We start from the raw sequence: 20,971 nt of genomic DNA on the forward strand, positions 1-20,971 counted from the left end.
AGCATGCAATATCAAACAAACCTGACCCGAAAGAAGCCTTACTGAATGGAATAACATACCAACGAAAACTACGGAAACTTTGATACGAGCGATGCCAAATAGGTTAGCTGAGATTATAAAGAGGGAAGGAGGACCTACCAAGTGCTGAAACGCGCAAGAAGGATCAAGAAATTGGGTTATGTTAATTCAGACCAATACTTTTTTGGTGGCAAGTGAAAATGGTTGTTTTAAGTTATGGCTTTTTAGTTATATGAATATGGAAGAATTATGTTTTTCTTACAATGTAAATGTTACACAAGATGATAAATAATCAGGGATTCTAGTATGTCAATTTTTATCATCATTCCCTTAGATTCCTCATCCTCATATGTAGCATATCTCGACAGACCAATACTTTTTTGAGCCACTGTAGTTGTACAGGATCAGACAGAGCTCAGGTTGAGGGAAAATATATACCCTATAGATTAATTTGGCAACACTGTATATAATATTTTCCTGCACTTGTTTTGTTCATCGCTAGCTGTAATAGTGCAGTTGCAGCAGTCAGTGATGCTTATTTTTAATGATTTTGTCTTCATTTTACGTAAAATGCAAATTTTACTGATGTTATGCATGCTATCAAGTTTCAGGAGTCTGTAGGTAGTACTCTTAAACTGATATCAGGTGGACAGTGAATTTAGTGATAACTGGGACCTCAGCAGTCAAGACACCACCAGGACGTTCTAAAAGAAAGAGGGGTGGGGGTTGGGTATGTGTTCCTGCTCAGTGGAAAAACAATATTCGTAACAAGACAAAGTGGAAAGCCAAAAATAAAAGCTGTAGTATAGCATGTCATTACTTAGACAATTCCTTTTGTAAAACAGGTACACTGACCTATGATGAAATGCACAAGACACCTTTCATGAGAAGTACTGCAAATTGACTACTGCTCTCTATACAATTAAATGTATTCAGCGACGCGTTTCTGTCAATACAGTTAAGAGACAACGGGTAAATAATGACGCAGCTCAGAATTAAAACACACTGTTCAATATAACATTCATTGTTCAAGGAATATGTGGTCCTATTCATGCATGTAAAACTTCCTATAAGAGCATTTTTTCAGTGAACGGCAGGAAGATTGAACTAGCAGCTCAGCAGATTAAACTAGACGACATACGAGGGGGGAAAAAAGGGGGGGGGGAAGGAGAATCTAGGCTGAGCCAGACCAAAATTTAAAGAAAAAACAGTATTGTAGAACATATAAAACAGTTTAAATGTAAAGAGAAACATTATTGTAGAAACAATGCTCCAGAAGGTTCTGTTTACCTTTCCACCTACGCATTAAAAATGTGAGAACTTTACAATGAAAATTCAATGACAGCGATTGTTAAGTATGGTAGGTACCGACATGTTTTAACTCATCGGTTCAATCTAGGATTTAGTTCTAAAAAGGACTGATATTTGTAATGAATGTGTAAGGTTAAAAACTGAGAAGACTAGCAAACAGCCAGGAGGAGAAAAGAGAATGTATTGTGAAATACTCCATTCACCAAAGAATGGATAGCACTTTCTTTAACGAGCTAAACCTCCAGCCAGCTGGGAGTAACTATCATATTTGGCTTAATGAAAAACCAACCACTTCCTGAAACAAATTAGAGATTCTTATTTTTGTCAAATGTGGTATTACACATTTGCTGTTGTAGCCTAACATACGATGCGAATGGAATACTGAATAAGGAAGAAGTGCATTTCTACCGCTGGCTGGAGTCTGGAATATGGGCGAGGATCAAATTAGATTATGGTATTTCTCGCATGTGGCATTTCCTCAATCGTGTGTTGGCAGAACGCTTTGAAGCACCTTTTAGCAAAACCAAGTTCCATACGCCTATTTCGTGACAGCTGCACTGGACAGAACAAGAACTATGCAATGTTGTTTATGTTCATTAAATTCTGTGCAAAAGTCTGTATAGACTCCAAGTGGATATTTCCTGTGAGAGGATGCTCGTACTTTCTAGCCGACAGAGCCTTCGGTTTAGAACAAAGGTAACCGAGGCAGAAAAACCAAGTACTTCATCTGAAAGAGTATGAAGAAATTTTATCATCTGTAGGTACACTTTACTCAAAGAGAAGCGGTTGTGCACACATGGGAGTCTTCAAAAACCTTTCCTGAAAAAAAAAAAAAAAAAAAAGACTAGGGTTTTAGCATTTCTGATGCCAAAGTAATCAGTTTCAATCACAAACAATGTAATTTTGTTACTGTTCAACAGTTCTATGGAGATGGCACTGGAATCCAGCACAGCATTCTAAACTCAGTAGCGTTATGAACATTGTTCTACCTCCGAGGTAAGTAAAGATGCCAAGATTTATGATGTTAGCAAATCATTCAGGAAAAATTAATAGGTCTTCTATAGTCTGCATCAACTCTAGTTTCTAAGCAGTCCCTTTGATGTTATACAGGTAGGCAACAAAAACTGAGGAAAATATCCTTCCGCGTGTGAACACTTCTCTTTACCCTTCCCCATCTCTGTTCTTCTCCTGAACCTGGCGGGTAATGTACGCGGCTTTCATATAACTTGAATAACATCAAAGGGACCGCTTAGGACTTAAGTTGACTCAGGGTATACAACGGCTGCTTAAGTGTTGCAGATGAAGGAGGGAGTGATTGTGAAGAAGAGAACACTGCCTATGTTGAACAAAGATCCCTTCTAAATGTCTTGCTTTAAATTGCCATTTATAAACTGATAAACTTATCAAATAGATACTGTACCCGGAATGGCAACATGAATCCACCCCAATGTTTCCCGGGCACATATGTGCCATCTTCACGATGTGTTCTTTGGACAACATGGAGGGAATAAAACTGATGCAGAAGAATAATTTAGTTCTCTTCACATTACGGAACACCGTCTTTACAACTGCGAAGTGTATATGTTGTCAGTTGTTTAAAACCTCAAGAAGGTCGTCATAATGAAGTTAGATTAATTTAAACTTAGGTTCATGAACTTTATACTTTGTTTGAGATAGTAGTTTCTACCATGTCGAATTGGGCACTTGGGTTTTGAACATTTACTACACTAATGCAAGCATGCAAGCACTCTATAAATGTGAAGCATTTGTTAAATTGAACAGTATGACGAAAGCTCACGCACATTCGGACAGGACATATTGGAAAATTAACATGGGTTACTTTGGAATGGACTGCCAAATGCAGAAAAGTAACAAAATTAGTGTAAGTATCCAGCAAATTTGTCGATAAACAAGTCTGAGGTGATTGTTTTGTGAAAGTGAAGTGCAATTCTGCAAGTTCATTTCATCATGGCACAAGTTCATCAGGGATAAGGCATCATATGACCTACAAGATTTCACAATGACTTCCACATCCCTTGTCACCTGGATTCGGCACGTATAGGAGTTCAATGAACAACCAACCAGCAACCCTTTTCAATCCCAAGATGGAAGCTTGTATCATGGAGGGGAGCTGAAGATTAATGTATGTCAAAGGACTTCCAAAAAGGAACAGCAATGAGGTACGAATCCTGGAGACCGCCATGACCACATTATCCTACTTATTGTTTTCCCTCAAGTGAAATCAGATCTTAATAAATTGCCGCAATGCTAGCATAACATTTGATTACATGACAAGGATGGTTATGGTTTTTTTTTTTGTATTAGTATTTTGGATTCAAATGGAGAGGTTGATCAAATTTATATTTTAGAGTTCAAGCGATGAACGAAAAAATGAAATGGCGTATAGCTTTCAGTGCCAGGAGTGTCCAAGGACGTTCAGCTTGCCACGTAAAGGTCTTTTGATTTGACTCCTGTAGGCGACCTGCGCATCGTGATGACACGACGACATACACCCAGCCCTCGTGCCAGCGAAATTAACCAATGATGGTTTAAAGTTCTTGGCCCTACTGGGTATCAAACCCAGGACCCCTGTGGCCAAAGGCCAGCATGAACCATTTGAGACGGACAGTTTAAGCGATAACCGAACCATATTTCAACCTTTACGAGTGAAGTTTAGATTCATAATTTCTTTTAAAATTCTCAATGGGTGTACTTTGGTGACAGTACATGTGAATTAATGCAAGTTAATTTTGGACTTGTTAATCAACATTTAAATATTTATGAATTACCTGGATGAGTGCGATATCTAATTTAAGCACATTTGAACTAATTTTCATAGGGTGGCTATGGAGTAATAAAATGCAGGGTTTGAAGATATTTAAATCAACAATGAAGGATATTTAAGAGACAGTGTTAAATTGAAGAACTTAATAACTGAAATATAATAGAAGATGAAGTGAAGCCACAGTTTAATGTAAAGCTTATATATGCTGCTGTTCAGTTGAAATATAAAAAGGCAAAGTAAATTCTTAATCACTAATGTTTATGCCACAGCACAATTTTGATTTACCAGGGCCCTGTTTCATAAAACAACTTTCACTAATATTATTAGTATTATGTTTCATAATATTATTAGTTAATAGTTTATGAGTCAATTTTATTAAATGTTCCTAATAATATTAGTAAATTGTTTCATAGACAACATGACTAATAAAAGTTACTCATATTATTAGGGTTATTTCCACGAGTGTATTTCCACTCGTGAGTCATATTATTAGTGAAACCAAAAGTGAGCAGTATTTTAATATTTTGGTATAAAATCATGAAGATCACTGAAATGGTAGACCGATTCAAATAGTGATAAACGAATGTAGGTATTCGCCGTTCCATAACTGTTACGTCAAAAACAGCCAGTACTGACATGTAACAAACATATGAATACCTGTACAATGGGAGATTTAGGTTAGATTACATAACTTTTGAGTATTTGCTCGATAGGATTGGTAGGTAATAGAACGTTCCACTGCAAGGAATGAAGCATAACCTTAAAATAGCAGCTTCGCATTGCACTCCACCGGTTGGTAGTGATATACAGTATCATTGTGTTTCTCTAGTGCAGTTCTGCTCGGACACTCCAAGTATCTTAAAATCTTAGCTTATATCACCAGTAAACCAATATGATACTGGTGATAATTGTTTTAAGAGGAAGTAGGCTACAACTAGGGAACCATCATCTATAATAACACTAATCAGATAGAAAAATGGAAAGGATCCAACATTTTGAAAAATGAACGTATCAGCTAAAGAAAGAAGGGCCACAGAGCGTGAAAATGAAAGACTCTCTCGGCCTCGCAACCTAATACTGCCAGGGTCCGAAAAAAACAAGCGTTGAACAAGGGAGGTCAGAAGGGCAGACAAAAATTAGCCTGACAGAAGGGAGTTGAAGCAATGGCAGGACTCCTATCACTGTCCCATGTTCGCCAACACACGCTCCCAAGTTGAGAGCCTCTTACGACAGGCAGGGGATACCGTGGCTGTTATTCTACTGCCCCCACCAACAGGGGTAGTCCATTTCAGATTTTTAAGAGCACATGAAATAAAAAAAGTAAAAGGAACAAGGAGAGAGAGAGAGTGTGCAAAAGGCTGTGAATAGTTGACGCTTTAACTCCATCACTTTCTGCAAAGAAATTTTCTTCTCACATTATTTTCACTTCTTTTATCCATTTTCATATGTATTAAAGTCACAACAACGAAAATATCAAGTGAGCCTTTTGAACATGTGGATTAATAGTTTGTTGTAGTCAAGCATTAGCCTACCGCTAGGAACAAACCCAAACCAAGAACATATGTAACAGACCGATTCTAACCTCTATTTGTATCAGGCGACTAATGAACTAATATTATTAGTGAAGATATTTTATTAGTCATGTGTAAATCTTGACGAAACAGAATTTGGTTAACTAATAATTATTTTTACGAGTTCTAATATTAGTTAGTTTTATGAAACAGGGCCCAGTAGTGTAACTTGCCAACGATGTGAGAGCTGTCATTCTGTTTCAATCCTCTTAGTTTTAGTTTTATTTTCATGAATGCTTGCCTAAATTTGCCAGCACAATTATGACAGGCTGATATCTGTTATGTTTGGTATCACGCGGGATTTGCGAAGTAGTGTTTTTTTTTCAAAATTTTCTCTTTTTTGATACACAGTCTTTAACCCCCCCATTTAACTGTAACGGTCTCTGCGAGTCTAGTCATCCTATGCACTCTTTGTTGCATACCGACCCTGTATCGACCCGAGATTTCATGATCACCTATATCCCCAATTCCTGTTAGGGCGCAATATGGCAACATACTAGCCTATGTACATGTCACAATGAAAATACCTGGGACACCCAATCTACTTTGTTAACTATTGTGAATAAATTCCTTTACAAAAAGTACAGTACTATATCCATTTCAATTTATGCCGAAAGGTACTTCATTATAAGGGCCAAAATGTACTAAATCCATCTGAAGCAGCATTCAAAACAGCTAATAGCGTATACATTATAAAGTGAAATGCACTTCCACGAAATTTAAATCTTTTACCTACATGGATAAAATGTGATCAAAAAATTATGACAAATTTAATTATAAGAGAGATTTTCCTTAATATTGAAAAATCTTCCATAGTGAATATAGTACTTTTTGGAAACTAACTTTTCAATTATCTGAAATATGTTGGCGCAGGCCTATTCTTGTAAACCCTCTACAATTAATACTGTCCCAGTTTTTAAACACTACAATCTTATGTTCTGAAATGCAGCTACTTTTCACATATTCTTTGGCACGAAAAGCCGCCGTGCCTAGGATCTAGGTCTTTCAGTGAATGCACTCCACTCGAGCCAATGTTAGACGTAGAGAGCTGTCTAATACATTAAGGGCTGGTTTCATGATGATTTAACGTCATGTGAAACTGCTTTAACAGGATAGTTAACAGAATGGCTGTTTCAACCTTAGTTGACAATGCGCTGTTAAAGACTAATTTAACATAGCACTCGTCTCATTAGGCTGCTCAACATAGTGTTAAAAATGGCTAGAAGAGATGTGTTTGGTGTTCTATAGATTACCTTTGAAATGATGAGACGGGAAGTTTCAAGGAGAAGAAATGACATACTTGAACTAATAGAAACTCAGATTTTTTTGCGACATTGGTTATGTAATAAATCGGGAGGTTGTGGGTTCGGATCCCACTGGTGTCTGGTTGGGATTTTGGTTCTGTACTTAACATCTCTTCAACGCGTACTAAATGTAGGTAACGACCCAATAGGTTGAAAGTAAGTTTCGATTACAATGTGGTCATGAAAATTCAATATTCATAGGTAGACCTACTTTAACTACAGGGGGTTTTTCATTTTTATCTTTAGCCGATTCCACAGCACTTGCAATGACACTTCATCGCTAACCGGTATAATGCACGCTTTTCCTCCTCACTACCCACAGCTATACAAACTTAGAGAAATCGAATTCTAGCGAAACAAAGTATGAAACCTACCTGGCATTACACTAGGTTAAAAATGTTGTACCTCAGATGTCGAACACACCTGATAAGCCTACCTCATAATAGGTTTGCAAACCTTTCTCTTGTAGTTCTCTTGTGTGAGAATTGTTCATACACACTTTACCCTTCAGCATCTCCCACAGGTAATAATCTCAGGGATTTAAATCAGGAGATCTAAGGGGATAATTAACCACACGATCTTCGAAAACTTCCCGTATTACCTCCATAGACTGATTAACAGTGTGTGCCGTCGCATTATCTTACATAAAGTAACCATTACTCCTTTCTTCTTCCATCAGCCCTTGAAAGAATGGTCTGAGAACGAGGTCTATGTATCGATCAGCGTTTATTGTTTCGCTGAAAAATATAGGCACTATAATTCTGCACGCACTATTTAATGCGCACCAAAATCCTATCTTTACATCATAAAGTGGATGGAAATGCAGCTGGTGGGGATTTTCTGCACACCAGTAGAGATTGTTTAGACTATTTACAGAGCGCCTTAAATGTAGCCATGCTTCATCACTATAAAATATAAGTTCTGGGTCAACATACCCATCGCAAACAATACTGAACCCCAGCAAAACAGCCAGGTCCACTTAAATATTGGTCAGGGGCGGGTTTGTACGGTTTTGCTTTTGAACAGTTTTGTGGCTTTTGTGGGCAGAAGATTTCAGATTCACATTCCAGCCAAGACTGGGGAAGTCTTTTTGAACGGCAAAACAGTCTCTCCTGAGGTTGATACCGGCTCACCCGCCACCAGATTATTTCATAAACTGAACTTACTGACAGTCATCTAGCATCTGTTATAACCGGAAATTTCTGTAAACAATTTAATGTTGTTGAAGTTATATTGGTTTTTATATTCAAGAAAATTGTTAATGTGCCCCCACCCGAGTTTGAAGACAAGAACTGGAATAAGACTGACACTTTAACACTGAAGGCATTTTTGAAAATGGTATCATTCGAGGAAATTTTGAAATACAATATGTGCAAAAAGTTATGCTGGATTCACCGCACGAATACTGAAATATTAAATCCACTCTAGTTTGAAGTTTTTGACATACCGTTGGACTACATAAGATGCACTATGAAAACATGTTCTACCAATATATTTTTGAATGAGAATGTCGTTAAAGAAAAGGAAATTCCATCCGGAATCGGGTTAAAACGACTTACCAGACCGTGAAAAGCTATTATTTTCGGTATAGACAGATACGCGGAAATACAAACACTCTTGAATCACTTTCGAGTTAAAAGAAAGTGCACACTTCCTCACAGGACCTAAAACGAGCTATCTCGTTTCAGACGTCACTGGATTTTCCAATAACACGGGAGTTTGGAATTTAGAGACGAACAGCAAAGACATTTTGATAAAACTGAAAAACTTTTCCTATATAAAATATTGTTCCAAGTGCTTCACTAAATCCAGCAACATTGTATTCCACTGTTCTAACACTTCACCCACCGTATAAAACTCGTATGTAGGCTCTGGAGATCTATCCAGAACTGTAGGAGACTGTTCCATTATTCAGAGAATACGTTATTTTACAGAAGAAAAAAATAACACTAATCCAGCCACATTACACTGGAGCCGAACTAAGACTGTTCGCGCCAAGGTAATCCATGCCTTAAATACGCGTTCGCGATTCCAAGAAGCCAACCCACGGACCAACTGAGCGTTGAGTCAGCCAACACAAGCCATGTTGGGACTTGAAGAAACGCAAACAGCTGATCCCTACACGATGACGTCATGAATACGGATCAGTAGATAGACACATGTGGAATGAAGTTCGGAAGAAATGTTGATAAAGATTACGAATCAAGACATTTCCGTTCCACAAATGGATTTATTTTTACTTTGCTTTACGTCGCACCATCACGCATACCGTAAGTCTTATGGCGACGATGGGCTGGGAATGGAGAGACTGGCATTAAAGTTTAGCCCCAGCACATAGCTGGTGTGCGAAGTGGGAAAACTATGGAAAACCATCCTCAGGGCTGCCGATAGTGAGGTTCGAACCCACTATCTCTCGAATGCAAGCCAACAGCTGCGCGACACAAAACTAAAGTTTATTACGTAACAGAGAGCGAATCACTGTCAAAAACGTTCCTGGAATTAAAGCAAGTAGGCTTAGAAGACTGCGCAGACGATGTCTGAACCTGACTAAAGAGAAACATTCACCCATGGCAGTTCAATTCTAGATACCCACAGTTAATTCCTCCCAGAAATTTGTACAAGTTGACAGTGCAAAAATCGTCTGGTAGCTGCCTACGAAGGATACATGAAACATGACGTCATGTCCTAGAAAGTTCCACAGGCCAGCCCAAGTTTACGTAACATGTTAACCTTGACCACAACCCATCTCCGCTACTGAACAGGTACAGGAACAACTGTTCGCTCAACACTTCTGTAAAAGGCTTTAATATGAACAAGATATGTCGACATCGAATGTCCAAAACCGATGAAATGGCAATGGTTAAAAATTATTGAAATGCTTCTACAGGAGGTCTAAACGCCCGCCTTCAGTCTCTGCATAGTAACCGTCTTTGTAGTGTACATCAGAGTCAACTGTAGGTACACTGCACTTCTTGGCTATCCACATACCATTACAGTCATTACCATCTAGATAATTTAAGTACATCTATCCGCAAACTTACCAATACTAATCTAAATACTAAATAATAAAAACTAAGATCTGTGCAACAAACAAGAGTAGGGCTAGATGCAACTGTCAAAAGTTGCAGTCTTCACTGATTTTATCAACTAAGACTCCTTACAGCTATGTGCACCAAAACCACAAATATATATATGGAATCTGCGACTAATACTCACTGTATGAATCAAATTATTATGAAAGCACATATATTTAAGCCAAGTCTAGCTGACTGACATTGCCACACAAAGGCGCTGAACTTATTTTCCCATTTTTTTTTTAACTTGGGAGATAAAGCAGTGTAAGAAAAATTTAGTGGAACGACTTACGAAAATGTGTGAATGCGTATTATCACAAATAAGAGAGGAGACTGTTTCAAGAGTGAGCTGTTACGCAATTATTGTATAAAATACGTGATTGAACTAAACAACACTGCCGCACTGCACGAGGTTGTGGCGCTTGCGCATGACAGAACTGCAACTCTATTCCTATCGATCAGCGTAGAGGCGATGTTGGAATTTACTAATGCCCTTGCTAGTGCCACGGTTAGACGTAGATCGTGAACCAGAATGCCTTTTTATTTCTTACATGTTAAACTAAAATGTCATTCCTGGCTATCTACAAGCTAGCATTCAAGCAAGTCTGTCTTCAACTTTTTGGTCGAGGTAGAATATTAATAAATAGTTTAAGCTGGAACTTCAGTAAACAGGGTTAAACTGAAAAACCACCGACGTTTATAAAGGACGGCACAGCTAAAAGCATTCATTACGTACGCGTTATTTCTTTCACTGGTTAGCCTCTAATTTATATCTAACTTCTATTATATTGGCATTCCAGCAGATTCATCTACGTCTTTCCGATTTTTTTTTTAACCCCCTACAACAGTAACCGAGGTAACATTTCATTCTCCCTCAACAACTCCATGACCTAGCACTCATAGCATCAACCGAAACCTTTACTCTCGTCTTTAATCTCTTCAATACGAATGTTCTGCCATTTCCCCTTGTTCGTTCATTCGTAATGTTCACTACCAGCTTATGTGATTAAATCCACCAGGCTGCAATTCTCTACCCTTGATTTGACAAGAGAGGCGCAGAAAAAGATTTTCATGTAGGAACCCCCTTTTCATAAATTAGCCATTCGCAACTTACTGTGAATTCATAGGGACATCAAATTAAAATCAAATCTGATCAGATTCGACCGGATCAGGAATGGAATGGATTTAATTAATAAACTACCCATCTAGAAGCGAGGATGGAAATTGTTCCGGCTGCCGAAGTCTGTCGCACTCCTCTGGGGCAATTGTTAGTGACAGAGGGATGAAATGATATTGGAGAGTGCTGCTGGAATGAAAGACAGACACACACACACACACACACACACACACACACACCGCATTGTCCAGCACAAATCTCACGAGTGACCGGGATTCGAACCACAGAACTCAGGCGAGAGGCCGGTGTGCTGCCGCCTGCGCCACCCTTCGACGAGGGTGGTCGGCTGCAAGAGGGAACTGCACGTTAGTGTGGGGAGGATAGTTTTGTGTGTGGTGCAGTGTTACAAACATCCAGCCCCCGAGCCAAGGGAAGTAAGATTCAAAATCCTCTACCCGGTGCCCCGAGGATGGAAGGCCTAGACGTAGACTACTTCTCCACGAAGCCGAATATAGGGAAGGTGGTGGGGAGTGAAATTGGAGTAACCATCAAAGGAGATTAGATAGGAATTATTAAAGTAAGCATCTTTAAACAAGTCAGTAGAAGCAATTCCTGACTGAACTACTGGCCGAGTGATCGCCAACCCATGATCCCTAATAACTCCAGGGATTCCCCATTTCACTCTGCTTTCCCGGAAAGTTAGGGCTACCGTGGATGCATTCTACGCCCTCATTAACATCCTGCGAGTGGGGGCGGTAGAATACACCCACGGAATGCTTTGCATGTTGTAAGAGGCGATTAAAGAGGGGGAAGTAGGGGCTCTCAACTTGAGAGCGTGGGCTGTTCTAACAGAGCCCGGCACTGCTTCCGTGTTTCCTATCTCAACTCCCTTTGTCAACTCTTTCGACCCCGGGGTTAGCTTTGCGACGCATGGGAAGCTTCATTTCCACGCCCTTCGTGGCCATTCCTTTTATTTTTACAGATATCTTTATTTTTTCGAAGTGTCGGACCTCTTCCACTCGTTGATCAGCAGCAATACCACTTATCACCACCGCAATACAGCAACGAAGATTAACACGAGTTCATCTAGGTTTCAGACAGACCGGAAGGAGGATAAAATGTGGGAGACGGCAAGGCAGGTGTAAATACAGAAGATACCACAGAGGTAGAATACAAGTTGTGGAGTATTGGGGCTCATTTCCAGAATAGTAAAATTTCTGGCACTAATCTAAAATTCATACAGCCACAGAATTGCCTAAACTGCTACTAAATGGTATCATGCGAACGAAGATTCACGCCTTTCTATGTGGTCCATTCCGGAAAGAGAGACAGTCTCGTCGCCAAGAAAAATAGGTCCGGTTGCATCTTTTTAATCTGAGATTTTACTGTCACATTTACCTGCATTCGTATTTGTAGCAAAGGGGCGTTTTTGAAGCTAAACAGTCACACGATGATATAATCGCAAGTGCACGCCTAACCTAAGCATCTCAGGAGCGACTTTCCTACCTCGGATCCAAGTAGGCTAGACTTAACTGTATTTTCAATGATAATAGGCAAAATTACCAGAACAGAATTTTTGGCACTGTAAATCAAATATCACCTCCTCATCCCGCCCCCAAACCATTCATCTCAACAACGAAGAATTAGGAGGGGAAAAAAAAAGATCCATGGAGAATTACATTAAATTTGTAGGGCTACATTATTTCGATATAAAACTAATCGGTCAAAGACTTCCTATGCAGTGAGAGAGCGAACACAGTTTTCACCAAGTTCACACATATTTAGACGTTCTATTTCTGGTCACAGCCTTAGCCCGCCGAGCCAGCGAACATGCAGCGCCGCCTCACCAAATACCCAACGTGTGTCACTGCTATTCCATGCGCCGTATCAGGCCTAACTATTCTTCGACACAAGCTTTCAGTGCAGAATGCAACTCAAGATAAATCCGCAGTTAATTCAGGATATTTGTTTTGAACGATTCAAAAGCTAACAGCTTAAGCGAAATTTAGGGCCATTAACCTGTTAATGATCATCCTGTCGCGCCAGAAACGAAAATGAAAGCTGCACGTGACCTAGAACGCTTCTTCGGATATCTCGTCCCTTTCCTCAAACATAAGAAAATCTTCCCTTTGTACAAAACGAAGACATTCTGTGCTCTTCAGTTAAGAATTGATGCATTTTCTTTATGTACACAGACCAGAAGTTCCTTTTCACCCCCATGTTTTACTTACCATGAGAAGACACTGATCAGTCATTTAAATAAATGAACAGCACGCCGGCTACCTTGTGCAGGCGCTCGACGCCATTTAGGCCGCCTGTGAATCAATTTGGACGTAACGTTTGGCGATCTATAACCAAGTTTTAATTAATTAGGTAGGCTGCCTGGTGCCTATTATCACATATGTGTCAAGTACTTAAAGGTCTGAAACTGGTTAGCCGATTCGAGTCTTCATTGGTGTGAAAAACGCCATCAGTGATGGCCGGCAAGGTAGGAGACGAGGCTGTATATAATTTCCGATCACTACATTCATTGTGTGCCAAAAGCTTCGATTGAATTCGAAACTTCACCGCAGCGTTCATGGAGCGATGGCATACGTCGCTGTTTATGGCGACCTGTTTGTCGGATGGTGACTAAGCTTTGACCAAACCCGTTGGTGCAATTCGGCTATGTGGCAATATGGGGTTTCACCCCATACCTCCCTCCCCACCAACGATGAGCAGGTTGCCCACGGGCTTCAAAAACCTGCACTAGACCTGTCGAGGACACATCAAAAAGAAGTTTGGTCCCAATTAACACTGCCCATAATCTGACAAAACTCTGGAAGAAGAATAATTCACCTCCCATGCAGGGAGTACCTCCAAGGAACTTCTACAATACCATGTGCACATTTCTGGGTTAAAAGTCAGGTTGCAAGTTTCACAAATAGGTAAAGTCCTCTCAAGTTTTAATTACTGCATTGATGGGATTTTTTTTTTTTTTTTTTTTTTTTTTTGCTTTACGTCGCATCGACACAGATAGGTCTTATGGCGACGATGGGAGAGGAAAGGGCTAGGAGTGGGAAGGAAGCGGCCGTGGCCTTAAGGTACAGCCCCAGCATTTGCCTGGTGTGAAAATGGGAAACCACTGAAGACCATTTTCAGGGCTGCCGACAGTGGGGTTCGAACCTACTATCTCCCGAATACTGGATACTGGCCGCACTTAAGCGACTGCAGCTATCGAGCTCGGTGCATTGATGGGATGAAAGTTCCTTTTGGGGACCATTGTAAGTACCTAGGTGTAAATATAGGGAAAGATCTTCATTGGGGTAATTGCATAAATATGATTGTAAATAAAGGGTACAGATATCTGCACATGGCTATGAGGGTATTTAGGGGTTGTAGTAAGGATGTAAAGGAGAGGGCATGCAAGTCTCTGGTAAGACCCAAACTAGAGTATGGTTCCAGTGTACAGGACCCGCACCAGGATTACTTTCAAGAACTGGAAAAAATCCAAAGAAAAGCAGCTTGATTTGTTCTGGGCAACTTCGAACAAAAGAGTAGCGATACAAAAATGTTGCAAAGTTTGGACTGGGAAGACTTGGGAGAAAGGAGACGAGCTTCTCGACTAAGTGGTATGTAAATATTAAAATGTCACAAATAATTAAAGTAAGATATTCAATGCAGATCAAAAATTAGATTTATTACTTGCAATAAGTAGCATGTTCCAACCTGTCAGTGGAGAGATGGGGCATGGAATGACATTAGACAAATAAGTTTGAGTGGTGTCTTTTAAAAGTAGGAAAGAAGATGAATTTGGAATTGAAGAAGACAAACTGGGGCAAATTTATAGGAAGGGGAGTTAGGGATTGGAATAACTTACCACGGAAGATAAATAAATTTGAAATTTCTTTGCTATCATTAAAGAGAAGGCTAGGAAAACAATTAAGGAATGTGCCACCTGGGCGACTGCCCTAAATGCGGATCAGTAGTGACTGAATGTAACAATCTACAGCTGAAACTATGGCACAATTGACAGTGGTTAATCCGATCCATCAAGAAACAATATCTCAGACATGGAACAACTTTTGTTTGTATGCCCAGCAAGAAAAGAAGATGCATGCAATTTGGATATTAAACTTAACTGACTGAAATTTATTCGAAGAGCTGTTTTGTACAAGTCATTCCATACAGTACTTCCTACGGGAAGTTACTCTCTTGTAGTGGTTGCAAATTGTTGTCTGACCCAAGGAGACAAGTTATGTGCAATTAGTCTACATTTTAAATTTATATTTTCACATTTTGGAATTTATTGCAAATGATCAGTGTAAGAAAAAACCTGTAGAAAGGGTGTGGATGTGTGTAATATGTAAAATGCAATGTCCTGGAAAAATAGAATGCACCTCCAACTTTTGCAGTATTTGCACAACTAGTTTAACTCTGTATGCAAGTTGCTGCTTCAAAGAGCATTGACAGTTCCAAACAATGTTTATCAAGCCTGTTCATGCAAATTCTAACCTATTCCTTGTAGTGCCATGTTGCCAGCATGTGTTCAAGACCTCACCCTGGAGAATCAAGAGTTAACTAATGTGGCAATTGGGCGAGGACTTGGGAGGGGGGGGATTCACCTTGCAAGATATAGTTTGGTTATTTGTGCTAATGCTGATATATACTGTCCTGGACACATATCATTTCATGTTAGGATACCTTTTGAAAACAGTTTAGTAGTGATCCAAATAAGATACCCAGTTTACAATATCAAATAGGATAGCAAATCCTGAAATATTGAGGAACAAAATTATCCAGCGACAGCGAGTGCAATAATAACGGTTATTTACACACTTAGGCCTTTCGCACTTTCATACATTTTAATCTGGACTGGACATTTTTCACTAAAATTGGATTTTTAAATTAAATACTTGTTTTGAACTTCAATTTTTTTTTTTTATAAAACAAGATTCCCTACTGTGGAATTTGTAGGTTTTACATTTTGTTAAAAACGTATGTAAAACCTTAAATATAGCCAACATTGTGTTCATTTGGCTCTTAGGCTGTTTAGAATTATTCGTACAAAAGAAATCTACACAATATAGTACAAAACTATAAGTTATCAGGCCTGTTCACTTGGTACAAATCACTTAGTCTACGTTCACACATGACCACCATTATGTGCACGCTGCTGTTGCGCATTGACAACACAGACACAATATGAAATGAAAAATACGATGTGCAGCGAGTTGTAGTTTGGTACCATTTATAATTTGACAATTATATGAACCAAATTTTATACTGCAGTGCTAATCAATGTATGTAGGCTAGTACATTTGTTTCAATGTAGCCTAACAACAATGAAATGCAGAACGTATGCCATGCAGGGTTCCTTCGCCGCAATAAATGACGGCCTGTATGGCGTAGGGCCTTCTTGAATTCAGATTTCAGCATTTCACTGCCCAAGAGTGACAATTCTTTGACGATTCAAGAAAAGAATAGGCATATACAGAATTGACACGGAATCTACGTCGGCAGAAGTCCTAATGTAGATCAATGACAATTTATCAATCGATTGACTGGACATATTACAAATGTTAAGCCTGCAGATCAAGCTTGAAGGGAGAGTACAGCAAGTAATTTTCATAAATACATATATGCATCATAAAGCTGCCATAATTTACTCAATACCATTCTATGATTAATGTATACACATTTAACTATCTTGACGGGGAGGAACAAATGGCCCTAATCTTGCCAGGAAAAGCTAGATATTGCTTACCTAATGGAAGAGCATGGTACATCATGAAAGAATATTACAGACAATATGTAAAGCGCACACAAAGATGAACTGAAGGGCAAGGAATGTAAACTGCCAGTCAAAGGAAACGAAGATTCAGGGGAATGTGAATGTTGCATTGGATGCCATTACAGCGAAGTACTGATCTTGCTGCTCAAGAGTTTGAAATGTTAAAAAGAAGCAGGTGCAAACAAACATGACTAGTTAACGAGTGTGAAGTGCAAACTCGGAAGAGAATATTTCCAAGGCCATTAACATCTGGAGGACTGAAAAGGAAATGGACCACCTCAGAGTGATCTTGGTGCAGAAAATGAGCCTACTAGATATCCAACTACAAACTGAAATAATTTTACAAAAAGCACATTTGAGACTAATTACACCCTGGAGAGAGACTTGTGGCTATACAGAACAAACTCAACAACAACAGCAGAAAACAGGAAATCACTTACAAAGAGTTCCAAACCAGAGGGTCCGTTAAGAAGGCATTCCAAATTGGCAATATCGTTCGATGGACTGGAACAGACTCATCGAACTTAATAAGTTACTTTGCACAATGTGCTTTTAGTTCTTAAGGGCCTTAGCATCCGTCTTACCTGCGCAGTTCTAAGATGACAGGGAAGAATTTTCATCCCTGTACCGTCTTGGGCTTGGCTCGAAGTGAATCTGGCAGCGCCCGATTTTTCTGTGCGTGTACAGGCAAGTCATCGAGCAAGTTGGAGCCTATGTGGGGTCTTCAGACTTAGCATCAGCTTTAACCAATTGCTCCTATAGTGCAGTTCGCTCGTAGGACAATGTCGGATTTAAGAATCATACCTCGAGCGTTTCTAATGGGATTCATCCAGCTGTACCGTTGTAATCCGTGCTTGTGGAAAATCAAAAGTGAAGAGTACACAAATTATAAATGTTGTTTGTGAACAGTTAGGTATAAAGTTGTCTGAAATTAATCCTGGAACTATGAAAGAAGCAGCAGTAAAAAAAAAAAAAAAAACTTCGAAGTTGTTTTTGGAAAGAACTGAAGAAAGTCATAAATTAACGTTATGCACCTCCGTGGTGTAACGGTTAACAAACGGGCTGCCGCCCTCGGGGCCCCGAGTTCGATTCTCTGTATATATTTGACGAACACCCCTAGACTACCAGGCATAAATTAGAAATTCCTCCAACATGTTATCCGTGCACGACTAGCGAAAACTGACCGTAAGTCTGACAGCAAAACGGAGCATCTGTGTTCTCTTCGTGTTCCGTCTTACCCGTCATCTTAGAACTGCGCAGGCAAGACGCACAGTATGACGGACCATCTACGGGGCCCTTTACAGAAACTTGTCGAAGAGTTTCATCTTTTGTTGCACAGTATCAGATGATATTGGTCACAGTAAGCTCCGCAAAATTTGCACTTGCAGTTATTATCCGGGTAATGAAATTTATCTGTTAAGCATATCCGATTATGGAAACCATGTACTGCAAATCTTGTCAATATATGATGTAAGTCATATCTGGTTTGTGTCCATTCCCTATATATCATCGCATTCGTTGAATAAAACGATGGTCATATCTCTCGTCTCTTCTTATTGAGTTTCTGCAGTACATCCATGAAGGCTTTGATAGCTGGCAGAAGCAGGTCGAGGCAGAGGCCTTTGAAAAACTGCTCTCTTGCCAGTAGATATGCAAGTCAGGATAATGTGTACTTTGACAGACCGAGTGCTCTTTTGGCTTTTTCTATGTCTTCAATAATATATTGTTAATGGCCTACAGGGATGCTAGCCAGGTATGTAAATACACCAACTTTCACAATAGCAAGCGCATACTTTCAGTCACCAACTCCCATATCTATTTGCACAAGTGACAAGGAGTTGATGAACATTTGTCTGCTGTCAATATTAAGGGACTAACTAGGGAATAGTTATGCCAAGGAAGGAAAGTACATACTAAAATACTGGGAAGAATTAGAAGTTGAATATTTTTAAAAACACCTATATCTTGCACAAATGCAAAAGTACCATAGATCTGGTGTTCATGAATCAAAATATATTTACCCAAGCCACATTTTTCCTACCGAGATAAAACGCTCATGTGTAATCATGTGTACCTCAGACTTTTTTTCGTTGGAGAAAAAAATAAAACATCATTAAACTTATACCTACCATAATCGGTCACAGAGGAGGATACTACACTATTTCCAGCTGGTAACAGTGGGAGAATCCATTAAAAACTCCACGAGAAAGCCTGTAGATATGACCAAATCTTGAACACCTAAACGCAGCATCTTTACTCTTAGCAGGAACTCTTGACACACCTAATAAATGAATGCTTCAAGAGAGGGAGAAGCCCAATCAAGATGCTGTATAAAGGGAAAGGCAACACAGGCAAGTAATGCCTATAAGGGTACTGCTCTTCTGTGCACCCCAATTCAAAATTACGACTAGGATGTCAACAAAATTACAGACTGCTCTTGCAGACTACCACATCTCTAACATAGTCTGAAATGGAGGCGCATTTATCACAGCACTCTACTACAGCTTTTCCAATCCTTTGGAGCAAGCCTGGCTCAATCAAGGGTGTTGGTAAAGATTCCATATCAAATAAACAGGATACAAAATTAGATTGTCAGATTGGAATGATAGCACATGTTAATCATTATCTTGCAATATCTTATCTCGGCAGTTATTAACTAAAAGAAAAACTTTCTTACAAATGAAACTTGGCAATACAGAACAAACAAAGAATGAGCATCGAATTCTCTAAAGTTGACAAATCTAACAGAAGTCGTTCATAACATCAATGACACTTCCAGTTTATACAGAGATAAGTTGGAACAGAAATATGTTGGTGCCACGGACTTGAAATCTGAATTCATTTTAGATACTAGGCTATCTTTGTGAAAGTATGAATAGATGTAGGCTTAATTCAGGCCACCATTTGGAAGTAGTAAACCATTTAATTCGGTTGCAGAGAGTTAATCTTCGATTCAATGTTTACAAACAAAGCGCAACTTCCACTTCAACCGATCTTATGAACTAATGCTTGCACAAGGAAAGACATCTCCGATTTATACCTACCATAAACTGACAGCTCATCCAGCAAACTGCCGAATTCAAACTTGAACAGTTCCTTAAAATACAACATTATCGCATAAGCGATCATTGAACACAGTTTATTACAATGTTTTAAAATTGTACCTACTTCTCGTATTGGTTAACACGAAGTACAAGTAACCTCCAACCAATATGCGTACGAAATGAAATATTTTGAATAATTGGCGATAAGTGACAGAAGAAAACGTTCAATGAAAAGGAAAAACATCCTGCACAGCAATTCAATTTAAATCGACCGAAATTTCCTGCGTACTTACCCTAGAAAACGGAGTATCAAAGAACATCTTCCTATCTTTATCAATCTCCGATTTCAACTCGTCCAATAACTCGTCGGCAGTTTTACCACGATATTTATCACTCAAGCGTGATCTATCACGGAATGGAAATGACATACTTGCGTAGAGCAAAGCTTGATTTTATACACTATAGTCTGGTTCTAGAAACACCACGAACATCATTCCAGAAGGAACAGTAAATAGCCAATGAACAACGCTTTCCGAGGACTATGCGCAAGGAGCCAGGCGACACGATATGCAATTGCAAACCCGGTGTACGGAAGAGTATTCTAGAATGATCTTGAAACTTTTAGGAATGCGCTCGAATTTCAAAGTACTTTGACCCCACTTTTTTAACATCGGCATGTCATCCGATAAGAATGTATTTATTATTTATAATACGTAAATGCTATTCTCGGAGTGTATTCATTGTATCAACATTCGGAAAGTGCGATAACGATGTGGGCGGTAGTGTAGTGTTCGAAGACGTCATTTCCAGATGATGTCAAATACTGCTTGTACGTGTTTGAATCGGGAACAGAAATGACAAAAATTAAGAACCTCAAACCTATCTTATTTGTCGACTCCTAGTGGTTAGATTAAGGCTTTGACTTTCTTGCATTAATTTAGAAAGGAATTGTAAGATTTACACGCAACGCGTTT

At 39.3% G+C, this 20,971-nt stretch overlaps 1 protein-coding gene across 3 annotated transcripts in view; it reads right to left on the bottom strand.

Annotated features, from left to right (window-relative positions):
* The window catches only part of LOC136876446 (BAG domain-containing protein Samui), a 30,361-nt gene extending 9,769 nt beyond the window's left edge, over positions 1–20,592 (bottom strand). Inside the window, exon 1 of one of the 3 annotated variants that reach the window (XM_067150424.2) lies at positions 20,291–20,592. In XM_067150424.2, coding sequence (XP_067006525.2) covers positions 20,291–20,425 — 135 coding nt within the window. In that variant the 5' untranslated portion in view covers positions 20,426–20,592. Of the gene's footprint in view, positions 1–8,548; positions 8,788–8,837; positions 9,052–20,290 lie in introns of those variants that run through there. The other 2 variants (XM_067150425.2, XM_067150426.2) reach the window with 2 other exon arrangements.
* Positions 20,593–20,971: the final 379 nt, after the last annotated feature.

This window comes from Anabrus simplex, chromosome 6, assembly GCF_040414725.1.
Source record: "Anabrus simplex isolate iqAnaSimp1 chromosome 6, ASM4041472v1, whole genome shotgun sequence".
NCBI classification, from domain to species: Eukaryota; Metazoa; Arthropoda; class Insecta; order Orthoptera; family Tettigoniidae; genus Anabrus; species Anabrus simplex.